Source organism: Panicum virgatum, chromosome 5K (genome assembly GCF_016808335.1).
Source record: "Panicum virgatum strain AP13 chromosome 5K, P.virgatum_v5, whole genome shotgun sequence".
Taxonomy (NCBI): Eukaryota; Viridiplantae; Streptophyta; class Magnoliopsida; order Poales; family Poaceae; genus Panicum; species Panicum virgatum.
The window spans coordinates 49,908,110-49,934,971 of record NC_053140.1 but is presented as its reverse complement, the minus strand read 5'-3'; the positions used below and the strand labels follow the sequence as shown (position 1 = coordinate 49,934,971).

The following is a 26,862-nucleotide window of genomic DNA, read 5'->3' as shown; positions in this document are numbered from 1 at the left end:
CTTAGAACTCTATCAACTGCTCCAGTATTTGTATGATTGCTCTAGTGTGATGTCTGTCCATCCGAAGGGTGGGGGCTCCGCGCAGGACACTAGAGTATCCCTTACTAGTGTAGACATGGTGTCTAGATTAGCTAAGTGTTGCTGGATGTCAACTATACCCATAGTTTGTAGAGGTAGCCGGCAGGTGGTGACAGCTCTGTCCGAGCCTTTTAGTAATCCTCCACGTTCGATATGGGGGGTAGGAGGTACATAAAGTCGCCGGGGTGTACGGGCTCCTCCCGTCGCTTCAATAGCGATCTCCCTGTTGTGTAGTTTAATCTCTGACGAACTAACTAATGAGAAAGTATAGATATAGCTAGCCTAGCACAGCTGACTCGAGCTCTGACTTTTACCTTGCTCCCGGCCTAAAGCATCTTTTATCTTTCTTTTATCTTTTATTTATCCTAGAGGGTAGTTTGTGTGTGTGTCACACTACCTCCTACCATGTTATTATCTTACCCCTATTTATGCATGAGAATATCCAATCTAGATTGATTTCACCCATTAATCTATATATTCTCTCACTCACCGCCTTCCCTGCGGAAATATAAATGACACCCCGGTATACTCCCGGGTAAAATGCTACAGCGGTATTCCGTGCGCTTGTGGATTTATTCGTGGTTCATGAAATACTGCCACCCCAAATTGGCGTCTGCGGGCGTCATCGCTGGTGACGTTGGTAGGAGCCAACAAGCATTTTTGGCGCCGTTGCCGGGGAAGGCACAGAGTGAAATATATAGATAAAGTTGTGAACAAAATCGAAATTGGTATTCTCTTGCTAAATAGGCTAACTTGGCTTTGTTTTCTTGTCTTTGTTGATGTGAAAACACGGTAGTGTACGACCGGTTTCGACCTGCCGCAAAACTTTCATTCCAATCCAGAGTCACTTTGAGGAGGACGCGAGCTCGTCTCGTATCACCTCGGAGATCACTCTCGGCAGTCGATCCAGTCATCGCATCGTCGTCAGCTCCTAGAGCTATGGCCCAGAAGACACTCCGTGATTACTCTGCTCCGTCTGCTAACCAGGTCCCTATTGGGCCCAAGGTTAACACCGGAGGAGAAAATTTCGAGATCAAGACGGGTCTCATTATGATGGTGCAGGCCAGCCCATTCTGTGGCAAGGCCAATGAGGATGCCAGCGCTCATCTCCAGCAGTTCCTGGAGCTCTGCGGTACTTTTGTTATCAAGGGTGTATCGCAAGATGCTATCCGGCTCCGTCTGTTTCCGTTCTCTCTCTTGGGGAGAGCGAAGCAATGGTTTTATGCTAACAAGGCTGCTGTGAATACTTGGGACAAATGTGCCAAGGCGTTCCTCTCGAAGTTCTTCCCGACGGGCAAAACCAATGCTCTTCGTGATCGGATTTCGAACTTCCAGCAGGCATCAAATGAGTCAATTCTGGAAGCTTGGGAGAGGCTTCAGGAGTACATTCTAGCGTGTCCACACCATGGAATGGATAATTGGCTCATTCTACAGAACTTCTACAATGGGTTGACACAGTCATCCCGTGATCATGTGGAGCTTTCTTCTCGCTAACCATTGAAAGAGCTACATCATTGATCGAGAAGATGGTTTCCAACCAAGGTTGGAGATATGATCGCCTCCAACCGCGCCAGCGAGGTATGCACTCTGTTAAGGAGGCCGACATGCTCGCTATGAAGATTGATCTCCTCCTCAAGAAATTTGAGGATTATTCCCAAGATAAGGCTCAATTGCAAACACTTCAAGCCTTGGAAACTCGCATGACGTGCGAGATCTGTGGGAATGTTGGACATTCGGGCGATAATTGCCTAGAAACCCAAGAAGAAGCTTTATTCCTCAATGGCAACAATGAGTTTCGTCCACAAGGAGGTCAGGGGTGGAATCAACCACGCCCATACTACCAAGGAGGTAATGGGAGTTCGAATTCTTTCGGTCCTAACTAGCCTACCTTGAGAGTTCTTGTCTACGGCCAAGCAAAGATCAATGAGTCCCTTCAGAAGAAGTTGGCCGTTGCAGACAAATCTATGGAGACCATCCATGCCAAGATGGACAGATTCTCCACTGCCATCAAGAACCAGTTGAGTTTCAACAAGATGATTGAGACTCAACTAGCTCAAGTGGCTGCTACCATGCCCCCTGCTTTGGAGAACATTAAGGCGATAACCACGCGAGGAGGTAAAACTACTCAAGACCCGCCTTATCCTAACCATGTCAACAGGAAGAAAGCAAGCCCGGTGGCAGAAGAACCACCTCGGGAGGAGGAACCCGAGAAAGTTCATGAAGGGAAGATGGCTCCGCATGAATTCTATGACACTCAAGTATTGCCGTTCCCTATGAGGGCAAAGAAGTCAAGTATAGATGAGCAGTTCAACCGCTTTGTTGGGATAATACAACAAGTGAACATCAATGTACCCTTGATGGATGCGATGAAGGTTCCGACCTATGCTCTCTATATCAAGGACATAATCAACAACAAGCGACCGCTGCCAACTACCGAAGTAATCAAGCTCACTAAGGCATGCAGTGCAGCTATACTTCAACAATTGCCCGAGAAGAAAAAGGATCCAGGATTCCCCACTATTAGATGTTCAATAGGGACACAAAACTTCGACAAAGCCTTATGTGATTTGGGGGCCAGTGTTAGTGTGATGCCAAAGGTGGTATTTGACCAACTCAACTATACAGAGTTAACACCAACACCCATGCAATTGCAATTGGCTGATTCTTCAGTTCGGCACCCAGAAGGAATCGCTGAGGATGTCCCAGTAAGAGTTCGGGATTGTTTCGTCCCAGTCGACTTTGTGGTACTTGATATGGATAATCAGAAGGAGACTACTCTCATTCTAGGACGGCCATTCCTCAATACAGCAGATGCACATATTGATGTTGGGGCCAGAGAAATCCGACTCCATATCAATGGTAAAGAGGAGAAATTTGACTTCTGACCCAAGAGAGAGCAATGCTTGATGATCCGAGTCAAATTTGGGCCAAATCCTCAGAAAATCAAAGAAGTCGAAGTCACGCCCTCTCAGAAAGATAGTCTTATACCTTTTATGAAGACACTTATGAAAGAAGATCCAACAAGCTCAAAAAGGTCTAAGAAGGGTAAATCAAAGGCTACTATGCCCGAGGATCCTATTCCTGCACCGCCTACGCCACCAAAGAAGACCAAGAAGGTGTGGCACAAGAAGAACAAGACGTCATCGACCGTTACTACTTCTGCAGGTATGGACGAAACGACCTCAACCTGATCAGGTATGGAGAAAGGTCCTGCTTTTTGGACCCTAAACCAAGAGTTAGCTTGGGGGAGGTCCCCTCCCCAAAGTCAACTGTATCCCTTTATTTGCTTTCAATAAAATTTGATAAAAAAACTCTCAAAAACAAAATAAAAAATTTACTGCTTTATTTCCCTTTTTCATGATACGTGGTAAGAATTTTTTAACTCCTTTTGATAAGTTGAAAGGATGAGTTTTTCTTTGCTCTATCATGTCTATTGTGCCTAGTTCGAAAATAAGAGTTCTCTTGAGTTTAAATCTACTGGTTATGCAAATATCTTGTCAATGAATCTGAAAGTTCCATGGGTTGCATATGTTTGATTCAAGTCTAAGTTGTTGCGAGTTCAGATATGGTAAATAAGGTTGTGCAAGCTTGTTCTAGTGATGCTTGAAGTCTGGAGTTGTTTTCAAAAAAAATTAAAAAGAGGCAAGTTCCCCAGCGATATGCAATGTCCTACCAGAGCCATATGTCATATTCCATGAAAAATCCTTTACACATATGATGCTTGATATTCTGTTGAGTTTTGTCAAATTGTGTGACCCTAGTGAGATCCTTTTCATGCTTTCTCGATCATAAGCACGTACACGTTCCATCCAATTGCTACATTCCTACACTAGAAATTGGCACCACCACCCATTCATTTCACATAATAAATGCTCCATGTTTTGGTGATCTCTCTCGTAGAACATCCCTGAAATAAAATAAAGTTAGATTATGGTTGCCCCAAAAAGAGAAAAGATGGCATGCCAAAGAAGCATGACCCAAAAAAAAAGAGAGAGAGAGAAAGAAAAAGGGGTATCCATGTCTCAAAAAAAAAAGTGACATAGGGATGATTCGAGAGAGAAAAGCCATTACCTCAAGGAGTAAGTCATATCCATCCATCCATCCATCCACTCATACACTTGCACCTTTTGATCGAGATTGCATGACTTGTTTCTCCATAGATCCTCTCTTTGACTTTACAATAAATAGAATACAAGTGTGCCCTGTTCTTATCCTACCTTGAGCTCCACAAAGGTTTGTACTAGTAGGGAAGATCAAAGGCAGATACTGCACTGGTAAGGATATACAAGATGAGTGCTTCGAGAGAGTTATTCTGGGAGCTTTGCCATGTTTTCAAAATTCTTTCAAAAAAGTATCTCCAGATGGATTGCGGATCTATGAACAAGTAAGTGTCACTCTATGCACCGTTCTGACTCTCAACAGCCCAAGACAAGGAGATAGCTAAAAAGCCCCATGAAGGAGTAAGGTAATTGAGCAAAGGTATGCTAACCTACTTATTTAAGCTTATAGATGAATCTCTTTGCTTCAGACTATGAAATAACAGGTAAGGTACGAGTCAAAGTGATTTTCTGATCAACAACCTAATTTGTCCTACTTTGCTCGGGACGAGCAAAGGACAGCTTGGGGGATCTTGTTGACGCTCACTAACGATCATTTCCAGGCGTCAACTTGATCAGAAAATCATGAGAGTTTGCATTTCTTACACGCTGGGGTATACGGGCTCCTCCCGTCGCTTCGATAGCGATCTCCCTGTTGTGTAGTTTAATCTCTGACGAGCTAACCAATGAGAAAGTATAGATATAGCTAGCCTAGCACAGCTGACTCGAGCTCTGACTTTTACCTTGCTCCCGGCCTAAAGCATCTTTTATATTTTTTATCTTTTATTTATCCAAGAGGGTAGTTTGTGTGTGTGTCACACTACCTCCTACCATATTATTATCTTACCCCTGTTTATGCATGAGAATATCCAATCTAGATAGAGTTCACCCACTAATCTATATATTCTCTCACTCACCGCCTTCCCTGCGGAAATATAAATGACACCCCGGTATACTCCCGGGTAAAATGCTACAGCGGTATTCCGTGCGCTTGCAGATTTATTCGTGGTTCATGAAATACTGCCACCCCAAATTGGCGTCTACGGGCATCATCGCTGGTGACATTGGTAGGTGCCAACAACAGCTCCTTCAGATCCTCTTCCAATTCTGAAAGTGTTTTGGCTTTGATTGTGTCGAATTCGGGTTGAATTCGGGCTTCAATGATGAGGTCCGAAATTCCAAATTCTTTGAGTTGATCAATGAATTCGTCGAATTCGTGTCGTTCTGCAGCTTCTGAGATTTCTAGAGGATCTTGGTCGATTGAGCAGCTTTCAAAGCTGCCTGATCCGTCGGCGATGAAGATCCAAGAGCCGATATGAAAGGAAGTGCCTTTTTTGAGCACAGGGTTGTCGTCGAGAAAAGCCATCGAGTTCTTCTGACGATCGTTGGTGAGAGGCCCCACGGTGGGCGCTAGCTGTCGGTGTTTTACCGTCGGGTTCTCCGAGGGGTATCCCAAGAAAAGTGGTTATGAGCAAAGATTCGCCGAGATCAGAACGCGATGGTGCAAGAAACACAAGGATTTAGACTGGTTCGGGCCGCCGGAGCATAATACCCTACGTCCTGTGTGGTGGTTTGTATTCCCTCTGGTATTGTTCGATGATTTGGAGGGGTCCCTATCCGCCCTTATATAGTCTGGGGGAACAGGGTTACATGGAAAGTCCTAGCCGAGTACGTTTAGAGTCCTACTCCGAGTGGGTCGGGTAGTTTTGTTGTACTTATGCTAGTTCTACTGTTGTACGAGTAGTTACAGTAGAGGTAGGATGTACCCATGCAGTATTCAATACTCTAGAATATTCTACGCCCGTGAGTAGTCCTGCTACCCCGGGTCTGACACGCACTGCCACCTTTTCAGAAGATTCGCTACAGCACTGATGAGCTCAGAAAGATTGCAAAGGACACGCTATTATCTCCTGGACCCTTAACTCCAAATCACAGATTTGAATTCAAGGCTCGGGGGCTGCGGAATACGTGTCGTAAATAGCAACTTTTTTGGAAAAAAAGTTCTAGACTTCAGATGGAAGGTCGAAGAACCCAGAAGACTAAGCTGATCCCCATCCTGATTCATCGAATCGATCTAAGGCTCGGGGGCTACTCCATATGGAGCGCGAGTACATCACGCACCATATATCAAGACAAATTCGAGGTTTGAGCACCTCATAGCCTCGATGCAGCCGAAAAAAGCACTCGAAAGACTGTACGAAGCACTCGAAGGACTCCCAGGATGGACAACCTGCTCCAGAAGCACCCGAAGCAATCGGCTACGCGGACAGAAGTCCAGAAACTCTCAAAGTTCCCAACAAACATCTTCAGAAGTGCTCGATGCCAGCAGGACTCGGCTACGAAGAGCTCGGGGGCTTGTTAGACCTGGGGGCAGCAGGACTGCCCACGGGCACAGAATATCCTAGAGTTGGGAGTAGTACATGGTTATGCCCCACCTCTTTTTGTATCTACCCGAATAGGAGTAGAACTAGTCGACGGTCTCGGAAACTAGCCGAACCTCTCAGACTAGGATCCTAACAGAACTCGACTAGGACTTTCCATGTAACCCTGTTCCCCCAAATTATATAAGGGCGAACAGGGACCCCTCCAAGACATCAAACAATACCAGAGGGAATACAAACCACCACATAGGACGTAGGGTATTACGCTCCGGCGGCCCGAACCTATCTAAATCCTTGTGTTCCTTGCACCATCGCGTTCTGATCTCGGCAAGTCCCAACTCATAACCACTCTCCTCAGGATACCTCTTGGAGAACCCGACGGTAAAACACCGACAGGCGGAGCTATAGATTTGGATCAGTTAACAACCGCGAAAAATTCACCTCCCACCGTTCACACTTCTCTTTCGCCGCTTCCACACTGCTCCCTCCACCCATCATCCCGCAAGCGGAGAAGATATCTCCGACAATCTTACTATTACTAATTACTAATTGGAGTCTCCTTTTGGAACCTCCACATGAAACTACCTAAGATCCTATATGAACACTTAAAAAATTATGAAATCTTAGAAATTCTCACAAAAATTAAGAGCATCCACCCATCAATATGACAACTCTAATAATAAAAGTTATTAAATCTGTTATCTTTTCTAATAAATTATCCACATCTGCCATTATGAAAATAGATTGAAGTAACCCCTGAATATGTATCTAAATTACCCACCTCTGTCATTATAAAAAAATCTACCGTCGGGTTCTCCGAGGGGTACCCCAAGGAGAGTGGTTATGAGTAGAGACTCGCCGAGATCCGAACGCGATGGTGCAAGGAACACAAGGATTTAGACAAGTTCGGGCCGTCGGAGCATAATACCCTACATTCTGTGTGGTGGTTTGTATTCCCTCAGGTATTGTTCGATGTTTTGGAGGGGTCCCTGCTCGCCCTTATATAATCTGAAAGAACAGGGTAACATGGAAAGTTCTAGCCAAGTACGTTTAGAGTCCTACATCCTACTCCGAGCCGGTCGGGTAGTTTCCTTGTACGTAGGCTAGCTCTACTACTATATGAGTAGTTACAGTTAGAAGTATGATGTACCCATGCAGTATTCTCTACTCTAGAATATTCCGTGTCCGTGAGCGGTCCTGCTGCCCCGGGTCTGACAAGCCCCCGAGCTCATCGTAGTCGAGTTCTGCAGGCGTTGGGCAATTCTGAAGATGTCCATCGAGTGCTTTCGAGTGCTTCTAGAGTGTTGCATGAAGTCCACGGCGTCTCGAGTAGTCTTCCGAGTATCTCTCTGGCTGCGTCGAGGCTATGAGGTGCTCCAGCCCCGAATTTTGTCTTTTGATATAGTGCGCGAAGTACTCACGCTCCATATGGAGTAGCCCCCGAGCCTTGGGTTGAGCTGAAGGATCAGGCTGAGGATAATTTTTTGTCTTCAGGGTGTTTTTGAAAAAGTTTGCCATTTATGATTCATGTCTTGCAGCCTCCGAGCCTTGACTTAAAATCCCTCGATTTAGGGTTAAGATTTCCAAACCGAGGCGTTCTTTGTGACCTTTGGTTTTTCTGGTAATTCTAGAAATGCCATTGTCCTGATTATTTAATCAGTGGTGATCCGGCCCGTGTCTTCATCTGCTCTTGTCTCTGGCCATCTCCTCATCCTTCTTTCTTTCCTTGATTTCTGAGCCCCCGAGCGTATGCGTGAGAAGCGGCTCGTGACCTTCTGGATGGCGCCGAAGAAGTCCAAGCACCAAATGTCCAAGAAGGAGGTGACTATGGCTGATGGGTGGAAGAAGAGTAAGTTGCTTGAGGCTGCGATCTCGTCTCTTGTTAGCTGCCGTCTTTTGCAATCCATAACTTTGATCCAGTGGCAGCCGGCCGAAGGTCATGGGAGGCCATTTGAAAAAACTTCTGAAATTGTTCTTTTCAAAGCCTTTGTTGAGCGTGGCCTTGCCATACCGGCTTGCGACTTTTTGCGGGGTCTCCTTTTCTTCTGGGGTATTCAGCTTCATCACTTAACCCCTGACTCGATCCTCCATATAGCTATTTTTGTTCAGCTATGTGAGGCTTTTCTTGGGATTTATCCCCACTTTGATCTCTTCAAAAGTCTCTTTTCCCTGAATCCATGCCCCAATCTTAGGAGTATTGCCAGGGTGGGGAGTGCTGATCTCTAGTTCCATTTTGGCATGGCGGAGAAGTATATCTCGTATTCTCTGCGCCGTCAGATTGGGGATTGGAAAATGGAGTGGTTTTATATCGATAACCATGCTCCTGCTCTTCCGGAGAGGACTCCTGGACCACCGACGCCGTGTCACGAGCGGTGTGTGCCTGCTGGTAATGCTGATCAGGTGGGGGAGCTTCTGAAATGGATTGCTAGGCTGCAAAGGGAGGGGGTGACTGGGGCTACAGTTGTCTCGTCCTGGCTTAGGAGGCAGATTCAGCCTTTGCAGTGCCGCACTCATCTTGGATTCGAGTATACGGGATTGCACGATCCCTCTCATTTTTCTTCGGAAAAGACCAGTCGAGATGAGGCTATGGTGCTTCTTTATAATCTCTTTGAAGGTGTTACTTCCATGCCTGAGCTTCCGAATTTATTTCGTGCGAGCAATCCTCCGAAACAGGTAAGGTTCTCTGTCATCGATTGCTTTTCTGAACCATCCTTTTGGACTTTGGCTGACTCTCGATCTTTTTGTAGGATGATTTGTTGGTCTATCAGAGTGATCCTCCTTTGCCAGAGATTCATCGGCTGAGCCATATGACGCCTAGCGCTCACTTGCGGCCTCATGATTATCGGCCGGATTTGGATCCAACTGTTTCGGAGACTCTGTCGAGTTCTGACTCCGATGATCGTGCTACCCTTGCAGACCTGATGAAGGGAAAAATGGGAGGAGTCGGACCTTTGGCTCGTGAGGGGAGTCCGGGACCCGATGTCACACTAGTTGTCCCAAGAAGCCGAGGACAACTGTGCGGAAGAGAAAGGCTAGCGACGATGTCAGGTAACCAGTCGGGTGGTCTCTGCCTCGTTCTAAGTTTTAATTTCTGACATCTTTGCCTTTGAATGTAGCCCTAGTCCTGCACCTAAGCAAAGGCGGGTGGTTGAGGAGAGAACTCATGTTGTTCCTGCTTCTGATGTGGCAGAGTCTTCGAGGAGGGCTGGTGGGGTGGGATCGCAGTCTCCAGAGGCGATTCCAGTTGGTGAGCCCATCGTTCCTCCTTACAATGGTTCGAAGGCTCTTCCGTTTGCTCGAGTGCTTTGTGAGGGCAGGACAGCAGGTGCTTTGCCAGACATTGAGGAGGCAGGAGAGTCAAGTGATAGCCTGGTGGAGGAGATTAGGGCATCGCTTCCTCCCTTCGAGTACTATCATAGCGAGCAGCTTGAGGATGACCTGTAGTTGACTGCTGGAAATATGAAAAAGTTCCAGGCCGTTGTGCGGCACTAAGTTCTCTTTGGTAAGTACTATTGTCGAGTACTTTTTTCTTTTGTGTATTTTTGAATATTGACTGCGTTGTTGCAGCAAATGGCCAATCGGTCATATCTGAAGTCTCAGAAGCTGAAAGTGACTGAGGTGGATCGTCAGAAGATCGCTCTGCTAGAGGCGGAGAATGCTGCTTTGAGAAAAGAAGGCTGCGCTCGAGCAGAGGGTCAGGATGTTGAAGGTGGTGATCCAAAAGAACTGAGGTGATCTCTTGTCCTGAGTTTTGATGCTTTCCTTTTTGACCATACAGGTTCTTATGTTTTTTGGTTGTTGCTGCAGACGGTACTGAGGAACACCAGAAGGAGTTGCAAGAACTTCGAGTGGCGGCTCAGACTGTTGTTGAGTCCGTATGTTCTGTCGAAGAATCTGGTGGTAGTTTGGCTGATCGGCTGCAGAAGGTTCCGCAAAAGTTTGCCGAGTACTTGGCTGAAGCTTCTAGGAATTGTGTAGCGCAGGCTCTTGGTCTAGTCAAGTCTTGCTGGCCTTGGGCCAAGATAAGTATTCTTGGAGATGGCTTGTGTTCGACTTGTGATCATGGACAGTTTGCCAAATTTGTAGAGGAGGTTGAACCTGTGGCCGGTCATATTGTAAAGTTGATAGACAAGTAGGGTGTACTGTATTTTCCATGTGAATATGACTTTTTGGTCAATGAGTTGGCAAGTTCTTTTTGAGAGAACTTTTTATTAACCATCTTGAGTGGATGTAGAGGTTGTGTTTCTTTCTTGACTTCCATCTTGTGGATGAGTATCCTTTCTTGAGATGTTGTCTCTTTTCAAATCGAGTGCCGTAGTAGTCGATAGTTGTCAGCTCATGGATGTGGAAATCATCTTGGGAGGTAGAAAACTTGTCCCTTCCGAAGATCGAGTACCGCGGTAGTCGAATAATTTGTCGTCTCGTCGACGAGAAGAAATAGGGAGCATGTCCCATCCGTAGATCGAGTACCGGGGTAGTCGAATAAGTCATTGTCACGTGGACGAGAAAAATAGGGAGCATGTCCCATCCATAAGTCGAGTACCGTAGTAGTCGAACAAGTCATTATCTCATGGGCGAGAAAATTTAGTGGGGTCATGACTCAGAAGGTAGAGAGCTTGTCTCTAGTGCCGCAAGGCTCATGGCTCTTAGCCCCGACTACTCGATTCGCCATGCCTTTGACTCTGAGTGAACAAAGAAAGGTTGGTATTCGAGGTAGTCGAAGGAGTATCGACTCCTGAAGAAGGTAGAGAGCTTGTCTCTTGGGCCGCAAGGCTTATGGCCCTTAGCCCCGACTACTCGATTTGACGTGCCTTTGACTTTGAGTGAACAAAGAAAGATTAGTATTCAAGGTAGTCGAAGGAGTATCGACTCCTGAAGGAGGTAGAGAGCTTGTCTCTTAGGCCGCAAGGCTTATGGCCCTTAGCCCCGACTACTCGATTCGCCGTGCCTTTGACTTTGAGTTAACAAAGAAATGTTGGTATTCGAGGTAGTCAAAGGAGTATCGACTCCTGAAGAAGGTAGAGAGCTTGTCACTTGGGCCGCAAGGTTTATGGCCCTTAGCCCTGACTACTCGATTCGTCGTGCCTTTGACTTTGAGTGAACAAAGAAAGGTTGGTATTCGAGGTAGTCGAAGGAGTATCGACTCCTGAAGAAGGTAGAGAGCTTGTCTCTTGGGCCGCAAGGCTTATGGCCCTTAGCCCCGACTACTCGATTTGCCGTGCCTTTGACTTTGAGTGAACAAAGAAAGATTGGTATTCGAGGTAGTCGAAGGAGTATCGACTCCTGAAGAAGGTAGAGAGCTTGTCTCTTGGGCCGCAAGGCTTATGGCCCTTAGCCCCGACTACTCGATTCGCCGTGCCTTTGACTTTGAGTGAACAAAGAAATATTGGTATTCGAGGTAGTCGAAGGAGTAACCACTCCTGAAGCTGTCTTCGGTGCTTGAATTGGACTTCGAAGGACCATGTTCCTTTATTGAAATTTGAAATCCAGGAGGAGGCCTTTTGACAACTTATGGGTAGAACTTTCGAAGATGTTCAATGTTCCAAGAGTTAGGGACTTCTAGTCTGTCCGCGTAGATCAGTCTTGAGTTAAGTTTGTGCAGACCCGTTTCATCTAGAATTCTGCGGAGGACCATGTCTCGTATATTGAAGGATATTGTCTGGATGTTGCGATCGTGATATCTTCGCATGTTTTGGAGATATCGAGTTGATCGTAGCAACGCGTTGCATCTCATCTCATCGAGTAAGTCCAGTTCCAGTTGACGGCTTTCATCGGCTTCTGCTGAGTCATACATCTCTAGACGAGGTGACTTCCACATGATGTCTGCTGGCAGTATTGCTTCGGAGCCATAAACCAGGAAGAAAGGTGTTTGACTGGTGGCCTTGTTAGGTTGGGTGCGTAGCCCCCAGATTACCATTGGTAGTTTTGCTAGCCATTTGCCTCCCTTTTTGCTTGTAGAATCGAAGGTCCTTTTCTTTAAGTCGTCGATTATCAGTCTGTTGATGTGTTCCACTTGGCCGTTGGTCTTGGGTGTGCGACTGATACATATTTGACGTCAATGCTGGAGTTTTCGCAGTAGTCCCAGAATTCTTGCGAAGTGAAGTTTGATCCAAGATCAGTTATGATTGTATTGGGGAAACCGAATCTATGGAGTATTTCGCTGATGAACTCGACTGCACGATCTGATGAGATCTTCTTGATTGGTTTGACTTCGATCCATTTGGTGAACTTGTCGACTGCCACTAGGATGTGTGTGAAGAATCCTGGCGCTGTTGGGAGAGGTCCTATCATGTCAAGGCTCCAGCAAGCGAATGGCCATGATGGAGCTATGGTTATCAAGTTGTGGGCAGGCAAGTCGTTCTGTTTGGCGAAGTACTGGCATCCTGGGCATCGTTTGACGAGTAGTTCTGCATCTGATAATGCTGTGGGCCAGTAGAATCCTGATCTGAAGACTTTGCCGACCAGCGTGCGTGAAGCCTCGTGGTTTCCATATGTGCCTTCATGAGCTTCCTGAAGGATTCTTTTTCCTTCTTCTGTTGTGACGCACTTCATTAGGATTCCTGATCCTGCGCCTCGCTTGTAGAGTTTGTCGTCGACGAGGACATAATTCTTGCTGCGACGCATGATGCGTACTGCTTCTGCGTCGTCTTTTTTTATTCCCGGTGGGAGTACTTTGTCCTTGATGTAGTCGATAAAGGTAGTACGCCAATCAGCTTCGATCATCATTACCTCTCGACTAGTTTCTTGGGGAACCGGGTCGACTTCCATTGTGGTGGAAATATTGATTGAGGGATGATGAACCTCATGGATGAAGATTCCTGGAGGTACTTCCGCTCGGTCGGAGCCGAATTTTGAGAGGACGTCTGCAGCCACATTTTTGTCGCGGATAACGTGGTGGATTTCCAATCCTGAAGACTTGTTTTCAAGTTTCCTGATTTTCGTGACGTAGGCATCCATGGTTTCTTTGTTAATCTCCCTTTCCTTATTTACTTGTTGGACCACAAGGAGGGAGTCCCCATAAACGAGTAGTCGTTTGATGCCGAGTGAGATGGCCAGTCAGAGGCCGTGTAGGAGAGCTTCATATTTCGCTTCGTTGTTGGATACTTCGAAGAGTATTTGGAAGACATATTTGAGTTGCTCGCCTTTTGGGGAGATGAAGAGTATGCCTGCTCCTCCTCCACCCAACTTTAGTGAGCCGTCGAAATACATGGTCCAGTGATCTGATATGGATGGTGGGGTAGGTACTTGGTTTTCTCTCCATTCGGCCAGGAAGTCGACTAGTGCTTGGGACTTGATTGCTGTTCTTGGTGTGAATTTTAGCTCGAGCGCCCCTAGCTCGACTGCCCACTTCGAGATACGACAGTCACGTCTCGATTGTGTAAGATGTCTCCCAGTGGGAAGTCCGTGATGACTGATATCTTGTACTCGTCGAACTAATGTCGCAGCTTCCTTGAGGTGATCAGTATCGCGTAGAGTAGTTTCTGGATTGGTGGGTATCGCACCTTTGATTCAGAGAGTACTTCACTTATGAAGTAGACAGGTCTTTGGATGCCGTAGGCGTGACCTTCTTCTTTGCGTTCTACCACGATTGCCGTGCTGACGACGTGTGTGGTGGCTGCAATATAGAGAAAAAGTTCCTCTCCTGGCAATGGAGCTGTGAGGATGGGAGGAGATTGTAGGTGTTGCTTGAGATCTTCGAGAGCATCGGTTGCTTCTTGAGACCATCTGAATTTGTCTTGTTTCTTCAGCAGCTTAAAGAAAGGAAGGCCTCTTTCTCCGAGTCTTGATAAGAATCTGTTTAGGGCAGCCATGCATCTTGTGAGCTTCTGAACGTCTTTGATGCAGGCCGAAACTTCCATGCTCAAGATGGCATTAATTTTCTACAGGTTTGCTTCGATTCCTCTGTGGCTGACAATGAAGCTGAGTAATTTTCCGGATGGTCCACTGAAAACGCACTTGGTCGGGTTCAATTTCCACCAGAAGCTTCGCAAACTGTTGAAGGTCTCTTCTAGGTCCGGGATAAAGGAATCGGATTCCTTTGTTTTCATGACCACATCATCAACGTAGGCTTCCACATTACGATGAAGTTGGTTGGTGAAGCATAATTGTATGGCGCGCTGATAAGTCGCTCCAGCGTTCTTCAGTCCAAAGGACATGGTCTTGTAGGCGTATGCACCAAACAGAGTGATGAACGCCGTTTTGATCTGGTCTTCTTCCTTGAGAGCTATTTGATGGTAACCCGAGTAGCAGTCCAGGAAGGATAACAATACGCATCCGGCCATCGAGTCGATGACTTGGTCGATGCGGGGGAGCCCGAAGGGATCCTTAGGGCAATGCTTGTTGAGGTCTGTGTAGTCGACACACATCCTCCACTCGTTGTTGTTCTTTTTAAGAATGAGTACTGGATTTTCCAGCCATTCGGGGTGGTAGACTTCTTTGATGAATCCAGCCGCGAGTAGCTTGGCGAGTTCTTTCTTGATGGCTTCTCTTTCCTCTGCTGAGAATCTTCGTAGCCTTTGTTTCTTTGGAGTAGCAGTAGGGTTGACATTCAGGGAATGCTCGATCAACTCTTTTGGGACACCGGGCATGTTGGCTAGTTTCCATGCAAATACGTCGCGGTTGGCCCTAAGGAAATTGACGAGCGCGCTTTCCTATTTGTCAGAAAGCTCTATCCCAATCAAGGCTGTTTTTGACGGGTCATCTTCTTGCAGTTGAATTGCCTTGACTCCAATGTTGTCGGGTGGCTTTGGGGCAGAACGGTTTATCTTCTTTGTAGGGATCTCTGGTCCTGACGCCGAGTACTGTTGGGCTGCTGCCAGTACTTCTCCTGCGGTATCCGGCAGTCGATTTGTGGAGGCGTAGGTTATAGCTTCCTTTTCACATTCAAAGGATATTTGAAGGTCCCCGCGGAAGGTTAGGACTCCTGTTTTTCCCAGCATCTTCAGCAGAAGGTAGACGTAGTGGGGAATCGCCATGAATTTGGCCAATGCTGGCCGTCCGAGTATGGCATGGTATGAGGACTCGAAGTCTGCTACCTCGAATTTGTTGAGTTCTGTTCGGTAGTTATCTGGTGTACCAAAGGTGACAGGGAGCACCACGGTTCCAACTGGGAAGGAAGCGTTCCCTGGGACGATGCCGTAGAAGGGTGCTTTGCTTGGTTTCAGATTGTCAGATATATCGAGTCCCATCTTGGTGATTGTACTCATAAAGATGAGATTAAGTCCACTGCCTCCGTCGATTAGTACCTGAGTGAGAATGGAACCGGCTACCACTGGGTCCAGGACGAGTGGAAATTTTCCAGGTTTGGAAAAGCTGGTCCATTGATCCTCCCTTGAGAAGGTTATGGGTGTCTCACTGTGTCTTAATGGTTTCTAGACTGCTGGTTCCATCTTCAGTATTTTCCGCCAAATCAGTTTCTGGTTTCTCCTGTTAAAAAAAGAATCACCACCGTAGATCATATTGACCCTGTTGGCGGGTTGTTGGAATCCCATGGTTCCATCTTTATCGCCATCTTCGTCGTCTTGTTTATCTTTCTTCTTTTTGTCTTCTTCCAATTGACATTGTTGAAGAGACTTGAGGAGGCTGACGCATTCGAGGATCATGTGCTTTCCTTTAGGATGTAAAGGGCAAGGTCTATCAAGTAGTTTTTGGAAATCGTCTTGCGGGTTTCCTTTCTTGCCTTTCTGCACTCGTTCCATTGTAGCTACTGTATCCCCTGGCTTTCACTTCTTTTCGAAGTTGCGTTGGCCTTTCTCTGGTTGCGGGTCCCTGTTGCGCTTCTGATTGTTGTCTTCACGATGAGGGGAAGCGATCGCGTTCTTGCTCTTCTTGGTCAGCCCAAGCTAGCATCATGTCCCGTAGTGCTACAACCGATCGGTATAGTTGTTGCACTGCGAGGCCATTGTGAAAACAATCGATCACATCATCATCTGCTATGTTTGCGAATCTCTTTATGTATGATCTTTGGGCTTCGCCTCGCTCCTGTTTGCATAGTCGCAAGTCGTGGCGTGTGTCTGGGTGATGAATGGAGCCTTGGAAGTTATCGATGAAGATCTTTTTCAAGTCCTCCCACGAGTGGATCGAGTCATGTCTTAAGCTCTCGAGCCTTGTCAAGGGGGCGGATTCCAGGGCCATCGGGAAATATATGACTTTAGTAGAGTTTGTGCCTCCTGCTACTTCGATAGCAGTCGAGTAGATCCGTAGCCATTGTCTGGGATCCTGTTTGCCATCATACTACTTCAGGTTCTGCATGTTCACTGGGTTGAAACCAGTCGGGTACTCTGCGTAATTTATGTTCTGGCTGAAGGTGGGAAAACGGTCGGTTTCATCTACAAGTCGACCGTTACGTTTTGTGTTGATGAAGTCCCATGCGTCATTAGGATAACGGCCATGACTTCTCGGAGGACCATCATGGTAACTTTCATCCTGATGCCTAGGCCGGGGTTGGCCACACGGGTTGTCGCCTTGATTTGCTTCCTGGTGACCATTCTATTTAGCAGTGGTTCGGCTATTGTGGGAAACAGATAGAGCCGGGTTCTGTCTTCCCATCTGACTCAAGGCATCTCTGGTCAAACGCTGAATTTCACGAATTTGGGGAGTGTCTGGCAAGACTTGCATCAGTATAGCTGCCTCGGCCAAGTTGATCAGAGGACTGTCGAAAACATTATCGGCAGCTTCGTCCAGATCTTGCTGTAAATTTCGCGGTCCATGCTGAATCGGAGTGCGCTGAACTCAAGCAGTTGTGTTTCTTTTGCGAGTGGCACGGCGACGGTTGCGTCGTCCCCGGTTTTCCTTGTCTTGTTGGGAATCGTCTTGCGGAGCATTTACTGACAGCTCGTCGTCTGAAATTTGGTCGAGATTCTCGTTGGCGTACCGATCTGCCTGGGAGCCAAGTGCGCTCTCTTCTCCATGAAGCGAGACGTACACCTGTCTGTCTGGGGTCGAGTGAGTCGTGCTGTAGTCAACTAAAGCGGTGTCACCGACTTCTTCTCCTCTGACTGGAGAAAGGGGTCTGCCTTGCTGGTAAGGTAGGTCCCGTAGGCAGGCTAGCAGTCGGGCATCGTTTACATCACCTGCGGATTCAGAGTTGTTCCAGAAGACGGTTCGGCTTTGAGGCGTAGCCAAGATGGTCAGACCTCGGTGATCAGGTAAATCCAAGTCGATGTCGAAGTCATTGTCCGAGTCTGGGTAAGAGTCGAACAGGGGAGGAGTTCGAGTCCCAATTCGGTCCCACTGGCGGGAAAGTGCCAAATATGACATGGCGAAATTCTTCAATCCGAAAGGAAAACGAGTTGGCGTCGAGCCCGATAAGGACAAGCTCTCGATTTCCTTAGCGATTCCGGGAAGCAGGATTTCGGCGGAAACGATTTCGCCGAGTTGTTCTCGCCGAGGTGTTTCCGTGCTCACAGGGTCGATCAGATGGCTTGAAAAAACTCCTGACCCGTTGGCGATGCAGACCCATGAGCCGAAAACAAAAGTGGTTCCGGCGTCGATCGCCGGGAAGCTGAATTCGAAGGAAGCCATCGAATTCTTCTGTTGATCTTTAGCGAGAGGCCCCACGGTGGGCGCCAGCTGTCGGTGTTTTACCGTCGGGTTCTCCGAGGGATACCCCAAGGACAGTGGTTATGAGTAGGGACTCGCCGAGATCAAAACGCGATGGTGCAAGGAACACAAGGATTTAGACAGGTTCGGACCGCCGGAGTGTAATACCCTACGTCCTGTGTGGTTGTTTGTATTCCCTCAGGTATTGTTCGATATTTTGGAGGGGTCCCTACTCGCCCTTATATAATATGAGAGAGCAGGGTTACATGGAAAGTTCTAGCCAAGTTCGTTTAGAGTTCTACTCCGAGCCGATCGGATAGTTTCCTTGTACGTAGGCTAGCTCTACTACTATACGAGTAGTTACAGTTAGAAGTAGGATGTACCCATGCAGTACTCCCTACTCTAAAATATTCCGTGCCCGTGAGCGGTCCTGCTACCCCGGGTCTGACAGTGACCCCCCTAATCTTTGAGTAAATTACACACCTATGCCATTATAAAAATAATGCAAATAACACCCTAAAAATATGTATAAAATATCTAATTATAGTATTATTAAAAGTAAAAATAACCTTTAAATCTGAATATAAATTTTATAATTATAACAAAATATTAACACCAATATAAAATTATAAATTACTATTTCCATCATTATTAATATATTATTTATATTATTATTTATATATAAATATTACCCGCGATATGTCTCACTATGTCTTCTTGTATGATGGAATAGATAAGAATATCAATTCGCAAACAAATAGTTCAATTAAACATATACCAAACACATATGGAAGTGCGATGCAGCATAAAATCTATTGCAACTAGATAATGATAAATATATATTTTAAATTATGTGGTAGAATATTTAATAGATGAAAGATGAGGGGAGATAGATAATTATAATTATTGGTTATAAGTTTTATTTTTATTTTAATTCTAATTAGCCCGTGCTAGAGCGTAGGTTGACTTGCAAAATGGTCAAAGTCTTTTAATGGCCCATTCAGCAATACTGTTGAATGTCACAACCATGACTGAGCTCCAAAATATCCCTGCGACGTATAAAGCACTCCAGTCCGGTCCTCTCTTTGATTTGTTTGGTACCGTCAAGTACACATGCGTTCGATTCCCTGTAGCATTTCAAAAGCCAATATAGTGCAGTTAATCGATTAAATTTTGCCTATTCATGTCGTTTTAAAAATAGGATTGTACATGAGTGGATCTGTCTAAAAATCATGTTATTTTGTGTGTTAAAACACACGCAGGCGTCCAGAAAATGAAAAGCACACACCACGGACGCGCCTCAGGTCAAGCACTGCCCACCCCGGCAAACACGATAAAACTGGAAGGGTGCTGGCCTCCACTAGAAAAATTCAACCCTCTCAAGTTAAGCACACCTTTTGTTCAATTTTTTTTTTGTCAAGCACACCCTGTGACCCCGATAAGCACGATAAATCACTTCCGGTCTATTCACGCAGTTGGTGAGAGGAAGACTTCGGAATTGAAGACTTGTTGCGTGTTTATATTAGACTGACTCCAACAATAGAGCGCAAAATGGGAAGGCATATGGAAGTTTGCCTCGCGTGAACAGTAAGATTTGGACTCCAACAGCGAACGCAAAACCCGCAGGAAAGAGGAGGATCTTGGTGCTGATGAGCTCGAGCGCGACGCTCTGGCCGACCATGTCCCAGAGCGCATCGAGGTGGCCGGCCAACGCCTCCTTGAGGTCCTCCTTCTGCTTCCGGCGCACCGTCAGCGCCGCCCGCATCAGCACCTTCTCGGGGCGCCCGCCGCCCTCCGCCGCGCCCTTCTTCCCGGGCGCCGCGAGCCTCGGCAGGTCCTCGCTGATGGCCGCCACCGCCTTGACGCCCCGCCGCAGCTGACTCCTCCTCCCCTGCTGCTGCTGCTGCCGCGGCGCGCGGTGGTGGAACGGCGCGAGGTAGAGCTCGTTCTCTCCCCGGCGCCCCAACACCGGCGGCCAAGCTGCCACGGCCATCGCCCGTCAGAGGCCGGTGACCTCCCTGCATGGCGCGGCCATGCTGCGCGCCCGCTCTCGTCCCCTGCGCGCTCGGGGATCTTTTGGCTTTGGCCCTGCGCAGGTGGGAGCCCGCTCTCGTCCCCTGCGCGCTCGGGGATCCTCCCTTCCCCTCCATCTGCCGACAGAGCCGCCCCTCCCCTCCGTCTCCAGCCGGCGCTGGCCCTCACTTCCCCTGCTCGGAGGCGGTGGAGGATCAACTTCCACCGCCGCTGATTCGCTTCTGTAGGAGCCGATTGAAGCTCCACTGGCGCCGATTCGAGCTTCACCGTCGTCGATTCGACTTCCACCGCCGTCGAGGCCGGGTCCAGCCCCCTCTCCTCCCTTGCTCTGGCTGCGACAGGGGAGGAGGGGCAGCGTCGCGCGCCGCGCGGGGAAGGAGGGAGGCAGAGCGACAGGGGCGCAGGGGAAAGGAGGGAGCAGGGGGCCGCGGCGGCGCGGAGGAGGGGCGCGGCGGCGCGGAGGCCATGGCGGCTCGGACTCGGCAGTGGAGGAGCGATGGGTATGGGAGAAGACGGCGGGGCGGCAGAGCGGATCAAATGCATTCGAGGAGAGAGGGATCGCAATTTTACCACTCCTCTCTCCTCGAAGGCAGTTTGCGTTTCCGATTTGCCTCATGTGTTGGATGTAATGCCTCGTGTGAACAGTGGCGACTGGAAAGGCAAAATGCGTTTGCCTGCTCTTGTTGGGCTCAGTCTTAGGGAGAAGACAGATCGACCCGACCGAGTTCAAGACTTGCAAGAGCTGAGACTTGGAAGTCCAATCCATAGAAACAAAGTGCCTTCGAGAGCAATGTGCAGTGGCACTGTCCAACACTACCTTTTCCCCACAATTGACCATGCACAGTGCTCTCCGGAAGATCGTTTAGCTGCCAACACACACACACACACTACATATACATGCATCCCACTATCCAGACAAGCCGTTCAAGTGAGAATACCTCCAATACCTCATAAGAAAGAAAGATGGCCATGGTGTTGTTTGATCTACTCTTCCTGTCATGCCTTCTTTTCTTGCACACCGATGCGGTGGTGCCCCATGGAGGCGTGCATCTTAGGTCCCAGGAAGCTGCCCTCCTCCAGTGGAAGTCCACCCTGCAAAGTTCACCAGCGTTGGACTCATGGATACAGGGAACTAGTCCCTGCGGCAACTGGACAGGCATCACCTGCGGTTTGGTGCACCGCGGCCGCAACTCGCCCCTGGTGGTGACTAACATCTCCCTGCCAAACGCCGGCATCGATGGCCAACTTGGTGAGCTCAACTTCTCGGCACTCCCATTCCTCTCATATATCGACCTCAAGTACAACAGCTTTCGTGGAGAAATCCCACCTGCCATTGCCTCCCTACCTATGCTCTCCTACCTCGATCTTACTGGCAACTCGCTCCACGGGCAGATACCATCTGAGATTGGCAACATGGGACGCCTTACCCAGTTGGGACTCTCTTTAAACAACATTACAGGCCGTATACCTGCATCCTTCGGGAACCTGACAATGCTGGTTAAACTTGTCATCCACCAAAATATGGTTACAGGTCCGATCCCCAAGGAGCTTGGGAAGCTCACTAACCTAGATTATTTGGAGCTAAGTTACACCATGTTAAGCGGTCAAATACCTGAAAACCTAGGCAACTTAACCAAAATAAGCACCTTGCAACTCTACAACAACCAACTGTCAGGGCCCATACCACCTTCTCTAGGTAAACTCAAGACATTGAGGAATCTAGCACTCAGTAACAACTTGTTAAGTGGTCAGATTCCTGAAAGCCTTGGCAACTTGGCCAAATTGACGATCCTGCATCTGTACAGCAACCAGCTATCGGGTCCCATACCATCTGTTATAGGGAAACTCATTAATTTGATTGATCTTGAGCTAGCTAACAACCAGCTGAGGGGCCCCATTCCTCCTAGCTTGTGGAACCTTACTAGTCTCAATTATCTCGACCTATCCGAAAATCAGCTTGTGGGTTCCATCGCAAATGAGATTGACGCCTTGGTCAATCTGGACACTTTGTTTTTATCTGTAAACAAGATTTCAGGCTCAATTCCTGCATCCTTGGCGAATCTCACTGGACTGAGAGTGCTATCACTCTTTAGTAACAAGTTGACAGGTCCTTTGCCTCCAGAATTCGCTAAACTGACGTACTTAGTTCAGCTCAGCCTATTAAACAACTCTCTCTCTGGTGAATTGCCCTCTGGTGTTTGCAAAGATGGAAATCTCCAAGAGTTCAATGTTGCTGAAAACATGTTCACCGGTCCCATTCCTGAAAGTCTGAAAACGTGCACGAGCCTCAGGAAACTTCTCCTAGAATTTAACCAGATAACAGGGGATATATCCAATTTTGGGCCGTACCCAGAGCTTGTTAAAGCAAAATTTCAGGCCAACAAACTCCGTGGCCATTTGTCAAAATCCTGGGCTTCAAGTGTCAATCTTACCATGTTTATAGCTTCAGAAAACATGATAACTGGAAGCTTGCCATCTGAGTTATCCAGCCTGATAAATTTGGAGGTACTTTTACTCGAATCCAATAACCTGAGTGGCAACATACCACCAGAATTGAGCAATTTAGCCAACTTGTATCAGCTCAATTTATCACAAAACCAATTCACAGGTCATATACCCATTGAATTTGGTCAGATGAGCAATTTACAGTACCTTGATATGTCTGTAAACAAGTTGAGTGGGTTGATACCACAAGAGCTCGGAAGTTGTAGTAAGCTACGGTTCTTGAATATTAACCACAACAGCTTGACTGGAAATTTACCAATGACCATTGGTAATCTGAGGAACCTGCAGATTATGTTGGATGTCAGTGACAATAACCTCACAGGCGGGCTACCTGTCCAACTTGGGAACTTAGTGATGTTGGAGTTTTTGAACCTGTCCCACAATCAATTTAGCGGAAGCATTCCCTCCTCCATCGCTGGCATGGTTAGTCTATCAACACTTGATGTGTCGTACAACAACTTGGAAGGTCCTCTTCCGGCAGGGCAACTATTCCTCAATGCCTCAACAAGATGGTTCTCCCACAACAAAGGTCTCTGTGGTAACCTCTCAGGTCTGCCAGCTTGCCCTTCAACCCCAATAATAGAACATCACAAAGAAAGAATTCGCAGCTTGTTGTTAGCCATTTCAATTCCTGTGTGCATAGTTATTATTCTCTCACTTTTTGGTCTAGTTACAATTATTCAGAAAAGAAAACGACCACAAAGTCCTATAAATGCAAATAGAGTAGATGTGTTCTCAGTGTGGAATTTCGACGGAAAATTAGCATTTGAGGATATCACGAGGGCAACAGAAAATTTCAGTGAGAGGTATATCATTGGCTCAGGAGGGTATGGCACTGTTTACAAAGCTCATCTTCAAGGGGGGAGATTGGTCGCAGTGAAGAAACTTCATCAGATTGAGGAACATATGAGTGATGGAAAGAGATTTATTAGTGAAATCGAAGTTTTGACAAAGATTCGGCACCGAAGCATTGTCAAACTGTATGGGTTTTGCTCCCATCCAAGATACAAATTTCTAGTATATGATTATATTGAAAGAGGAAACCTTCGTGCTACCTTGGAAAATGAGGAGTCAGCAAAGGAGTTAGACTGGCAGAAGCGGACAAGTATTGCAAGAGATGTGGCCCAAGCTATTTTCTACTTACACCATGAATGCAGCCCTCCTATAATCCATCGTGATATAACAAGTAATAACGTGTTGCTAGACTCTACTTTCAAGGCTTATGTTTCAGATTTTGGTACTGCGAGGATTATAAAACCCGATTCATCAAACTGGAGCGAACTAGCAGGGACATATGGTTATATTGCCCCAGGTATGTGGTCAATTTTTTTTTCTTGCAAGCAGCAAATATATTGTAATTTTCTCGCACTAGATTCTGAATTTAATTCTGGTGCTTTGTTTTGATGCAGAGCTTTCATACACATCAGTGGTGACGACAAAATGTGATGTTTACAGCTTTGGTGTGGTCCTACTGGAGATTATGATGGGAAGATATCCTAGTGAGCTGCAATCCCTTGCTTCCCTGGGGCAGCACCAAAAGCTTGCAATGGACATGTTGGACCAGCGCCCTCCATTGCCGTCAATGGTGGAGAATGAAGAGATTGCTCTGCTTGTGGAAGTTTCATTTTCTTGCCTGCAAATTTCTCCTCAATCAAGGCCATCAATGCGGGATGTCTATCAGAAACTGGTTCGGCACGTACCTTCTCATTTAGCCTCGCCCTCTCATGTGTCTACATTAGAAGAAATAGTGGGCGCAGAAATGTGAAGTCATTTTTGTTGTCTGAAGCACTAATAGTGTATAGCCGATAATATTAATCAAGTTAGACATTGAGAAATGTATTTCAGTGCCACTTACGACCTTTACTACATCATAAGGAGTAAGGAAAATCTCTATCATGTAACTTGACAAAAATAAGTCTTCTGGTTAAGCTACATTATCAAGAAATTAATAGATCTGTCATTGAAAACCATTTTGTACTCTCCATGTGATAAAGTTATTTGTCAATCTCAAGATATGTCAACCAGTCTCTCAAAGATGCTTTGCGCCTTCATGTATTCATACATACAAGCAGTAATAAAGGCACACGGCGTCCCGTAGGCACGGCACGCGTCGCCTGAATCTGGGCACCGAGCGGTAATAAAGACACGCAGCGTCCCGTAGGCACGGCACGCGTCGCCTGAATCTGGGCACCGAGCTAAACACGCACGGAACCAGCACCGTGATCAGGCCGAGCAGCCCTCGGTTCGGCATGCGTCGGGAACCGAGGGATCAAGATCGGACGCGCCGCCGTTTTCCTGCCTACGTAGCCAGGCTGCGCGGCCGCGGCGCCCGCCGAGTCTGTTATATAGAAAATGTATGAGCATGGATATGAGCATCTGCGTATGTGTCAGGAACTCAGGATCTTGAACCTTCGTGAATTCGCAAAGAAGCGTTTTACATTTTGGACACCATAATAATGGAAAACCTTATAATGTTTAAATTATCTCATAGGAGAAACATCTAATTTTGATTACCGCATTGCGACCATAAGAAATTAATAATACCTTCAGATGGCACGATGCACTTACAGTTCGACACATACCTGAAACATCTAAGTTTGATTGTTTCCCGAAGTAAATCGTCTAAGTTGGGGAGCGTCAGAGCGTATAATAATGGACCAACAGCTGAAACATCAATATTTAGATAGGCAAAACAGCTCTTAGTGTTAACTTTGATCAATATTGAAGCTATCGATGTTGGCATATATAGACGAAGGAGTGTGGTGCAGAGAAAGTGGCACATACCAATATGTATTCTTCCGCATCCCAGCTACAGAACGTATTGGTCCTTCGAGGCCTCCATCCTTGCTCTTGCAGCACCGAAAACCTTTGGGCCAACTACATGGGCAACATGTAAGTATGTAACATGTCAAGAAAGGAGCAGATCTTGTCATGCAGGAGTATAAGATTGCGGATAAAAATGTCAGATGTCAGATACAGGTAAAAGAAACATGAAGAGATAGCTTCACCAACTTGAGCAGCATACTCCGCAGAAGATACTCTGCAAGCAGAACTCTGACCCCGCAGATCAACAGAAAATGAAAATTCATGCAATTGACGGTAAGACATTCTGCAACCAAGAACTACCTCGATCATGGATGCTTCAAGGAGATGTAGGTGGTGTCACGGCCGGGCGCGGAGAGGGAGAGAGAGAGGCAGCCTCCTGATCACCGACAGCCGCCGCCGCCCTCCTCTGACATTTTCGTTCTGTCCAGAGACGCAGGGACGAGAGGTCCATCCTTTGGAGGAGACCCTACGCCTACTACGAGCATCTGGACCTGGACCATCGCTTTGGCCTCCCAAGCTCCCAGCTGCATGGCGGCAGCGCTCCCAGCTCCCTTCTCCGCCGGCCGGAGGTGGAGCCTAGCTCGTCTCCTGTGGTCCTGCCTAGCCGACGGCGCCAGGTCGTGTGCGGACCCTGCAGCTGCCGATCCCGCGCCGCCTCTGCCGGAACACGTCGCCATCGACACCCCGGCCGGCGGCGGCACGCGCCTCGTCGTCATCCCGCACGATATTGGACCGCTCGTCCGAGACGCGCGCCATTCGCGGCGCCAGCCACACCGAGAGCTCATACTAGCTGGGCATGAAGCGTTTGTGTTGACGCCGGACCCGCTTGGAATCCAACGAGGCTGCCTCGCAACAATCGTCGCATCAGCTGGCCACAGAAGCTGCTCGGTCAGAGACATGCTGCGTCAGGTATGTAAGAACCGCCAGAGGGGTCCGGCATTCCGGCTGTGCAGCCGACCATCATCGGTCACCTTCGCACTCAGACTACTTCTTGTGTTGAACAATGCATATTTGAGAGGTTTTAAAAGAATTTGGAAATGGTATGAGAGAGGAGTTGCCATAATTCATAGTAAGATAAGAATTCTCTAAAATTAGATATTTTTCATAGTTCGATAAGAATAAGAAAATTTCTAGAGTTAGATATTTTGTAACAAAAATTGTGAAAATTACAACCTAGCAGTACCACAACACCCATGAGCACCTATAAATAGATGTGCTCATCTCTCCTCTTGTCATACAATGGTATAAGGGCTCTCAAGTAGGAGGTGTATGACAGTCATATAGTGTAGTTTTGTCATGGGTAGGGTACCTGCATAAAAAGTGCAAGAGTTTTGTGTTAGACTAGGTTATAGTGAATAAAAAGTTAAGTTGCCTTGTATAGAGTTAGTTTTTTGTGTTGG

The 26,862-nt window shown here is 47.2% G+C and overlaps 2 protein-coding genes and 1 non-coding gene across 3 annotated transcripts; 1 reads left to right on the top strand and 2 right to left on the bottom strand.

Moving 5' to 3' along the window:
- Nucleotides 1-1,383: 1,383 nt before the first annotated feature.
- LOC120710947 lies at nt 1,384-1,490 on the bottom strand. The gene has a single exon (XR_005690114.1). It is a non-coding gene; the product is annotated as a small nucleolar RNA R71 (small nucleolar RNA).
- A 13,717-nt stretch (nt 1,491-15,207) lies between these two features.
- On the bottom strand, nt 15,208-15,744 carry LOC120710193. The gene has a single exon (XM_039995846.1). The coding sequence runs from the start codon at nt 15,742-15,744 to the stop codon at nt 15,208-15,210; it is 537 nt and encodes a 178-aa protein (XP_039851780.1).
- A 2,730-nt stretch (nt 15,745-18,474) lies between these two features.
- Nucleotides 18,475-24,475, top strand: LOC120710762 (MDIS1-interacting receptor like kinase 2-like). Its single transcript, XM_039996351.1, has 3 exons — nt 18,475-18,498; nt 21,110-23,948; nt 24,046-24,475. The coding sequence occupies exons 1-3, from the start codon at nt 18,475-18,477 to the stop codon at nt 24,399-24,401; spliced, it is 3,219 nt and encodes a 1,072-aa protein (XP_039852285.1). The 3' UTR covers nt 24,402-24,475.
- The last annotated feature ends 2,387 nt before the right edge of the window (nt 24,476-26,862 follow it).

Coding starts and splice junctions, on each gene's coding strand:
- LOC120710193 (XM_039995846.1), bottom strand. CDS start 15,744: ATGGGACTCGATATATCTGACAATCTGAAACCAAGCAAAGCACCCTTC.
- LOC120710762 (XM_039996351.1), top strand. CDS start 18,475: ATGTACCCATGCAGTACTCCCTAC. Junction 18,499..21,109: donor ACCCATGCAGTACTCCCTAC/TCTAAAATATTC, acceptor GCCATGGTGTTG/TTTGATCTACTCTTCCTGTC. Junction 23,949..24,045: donor ATATGGTTATATTGCCCCAG/GTATGTGGTCAA, acceptor GTTTTGATGCAG/AGCTTTCATACACATCAGTG.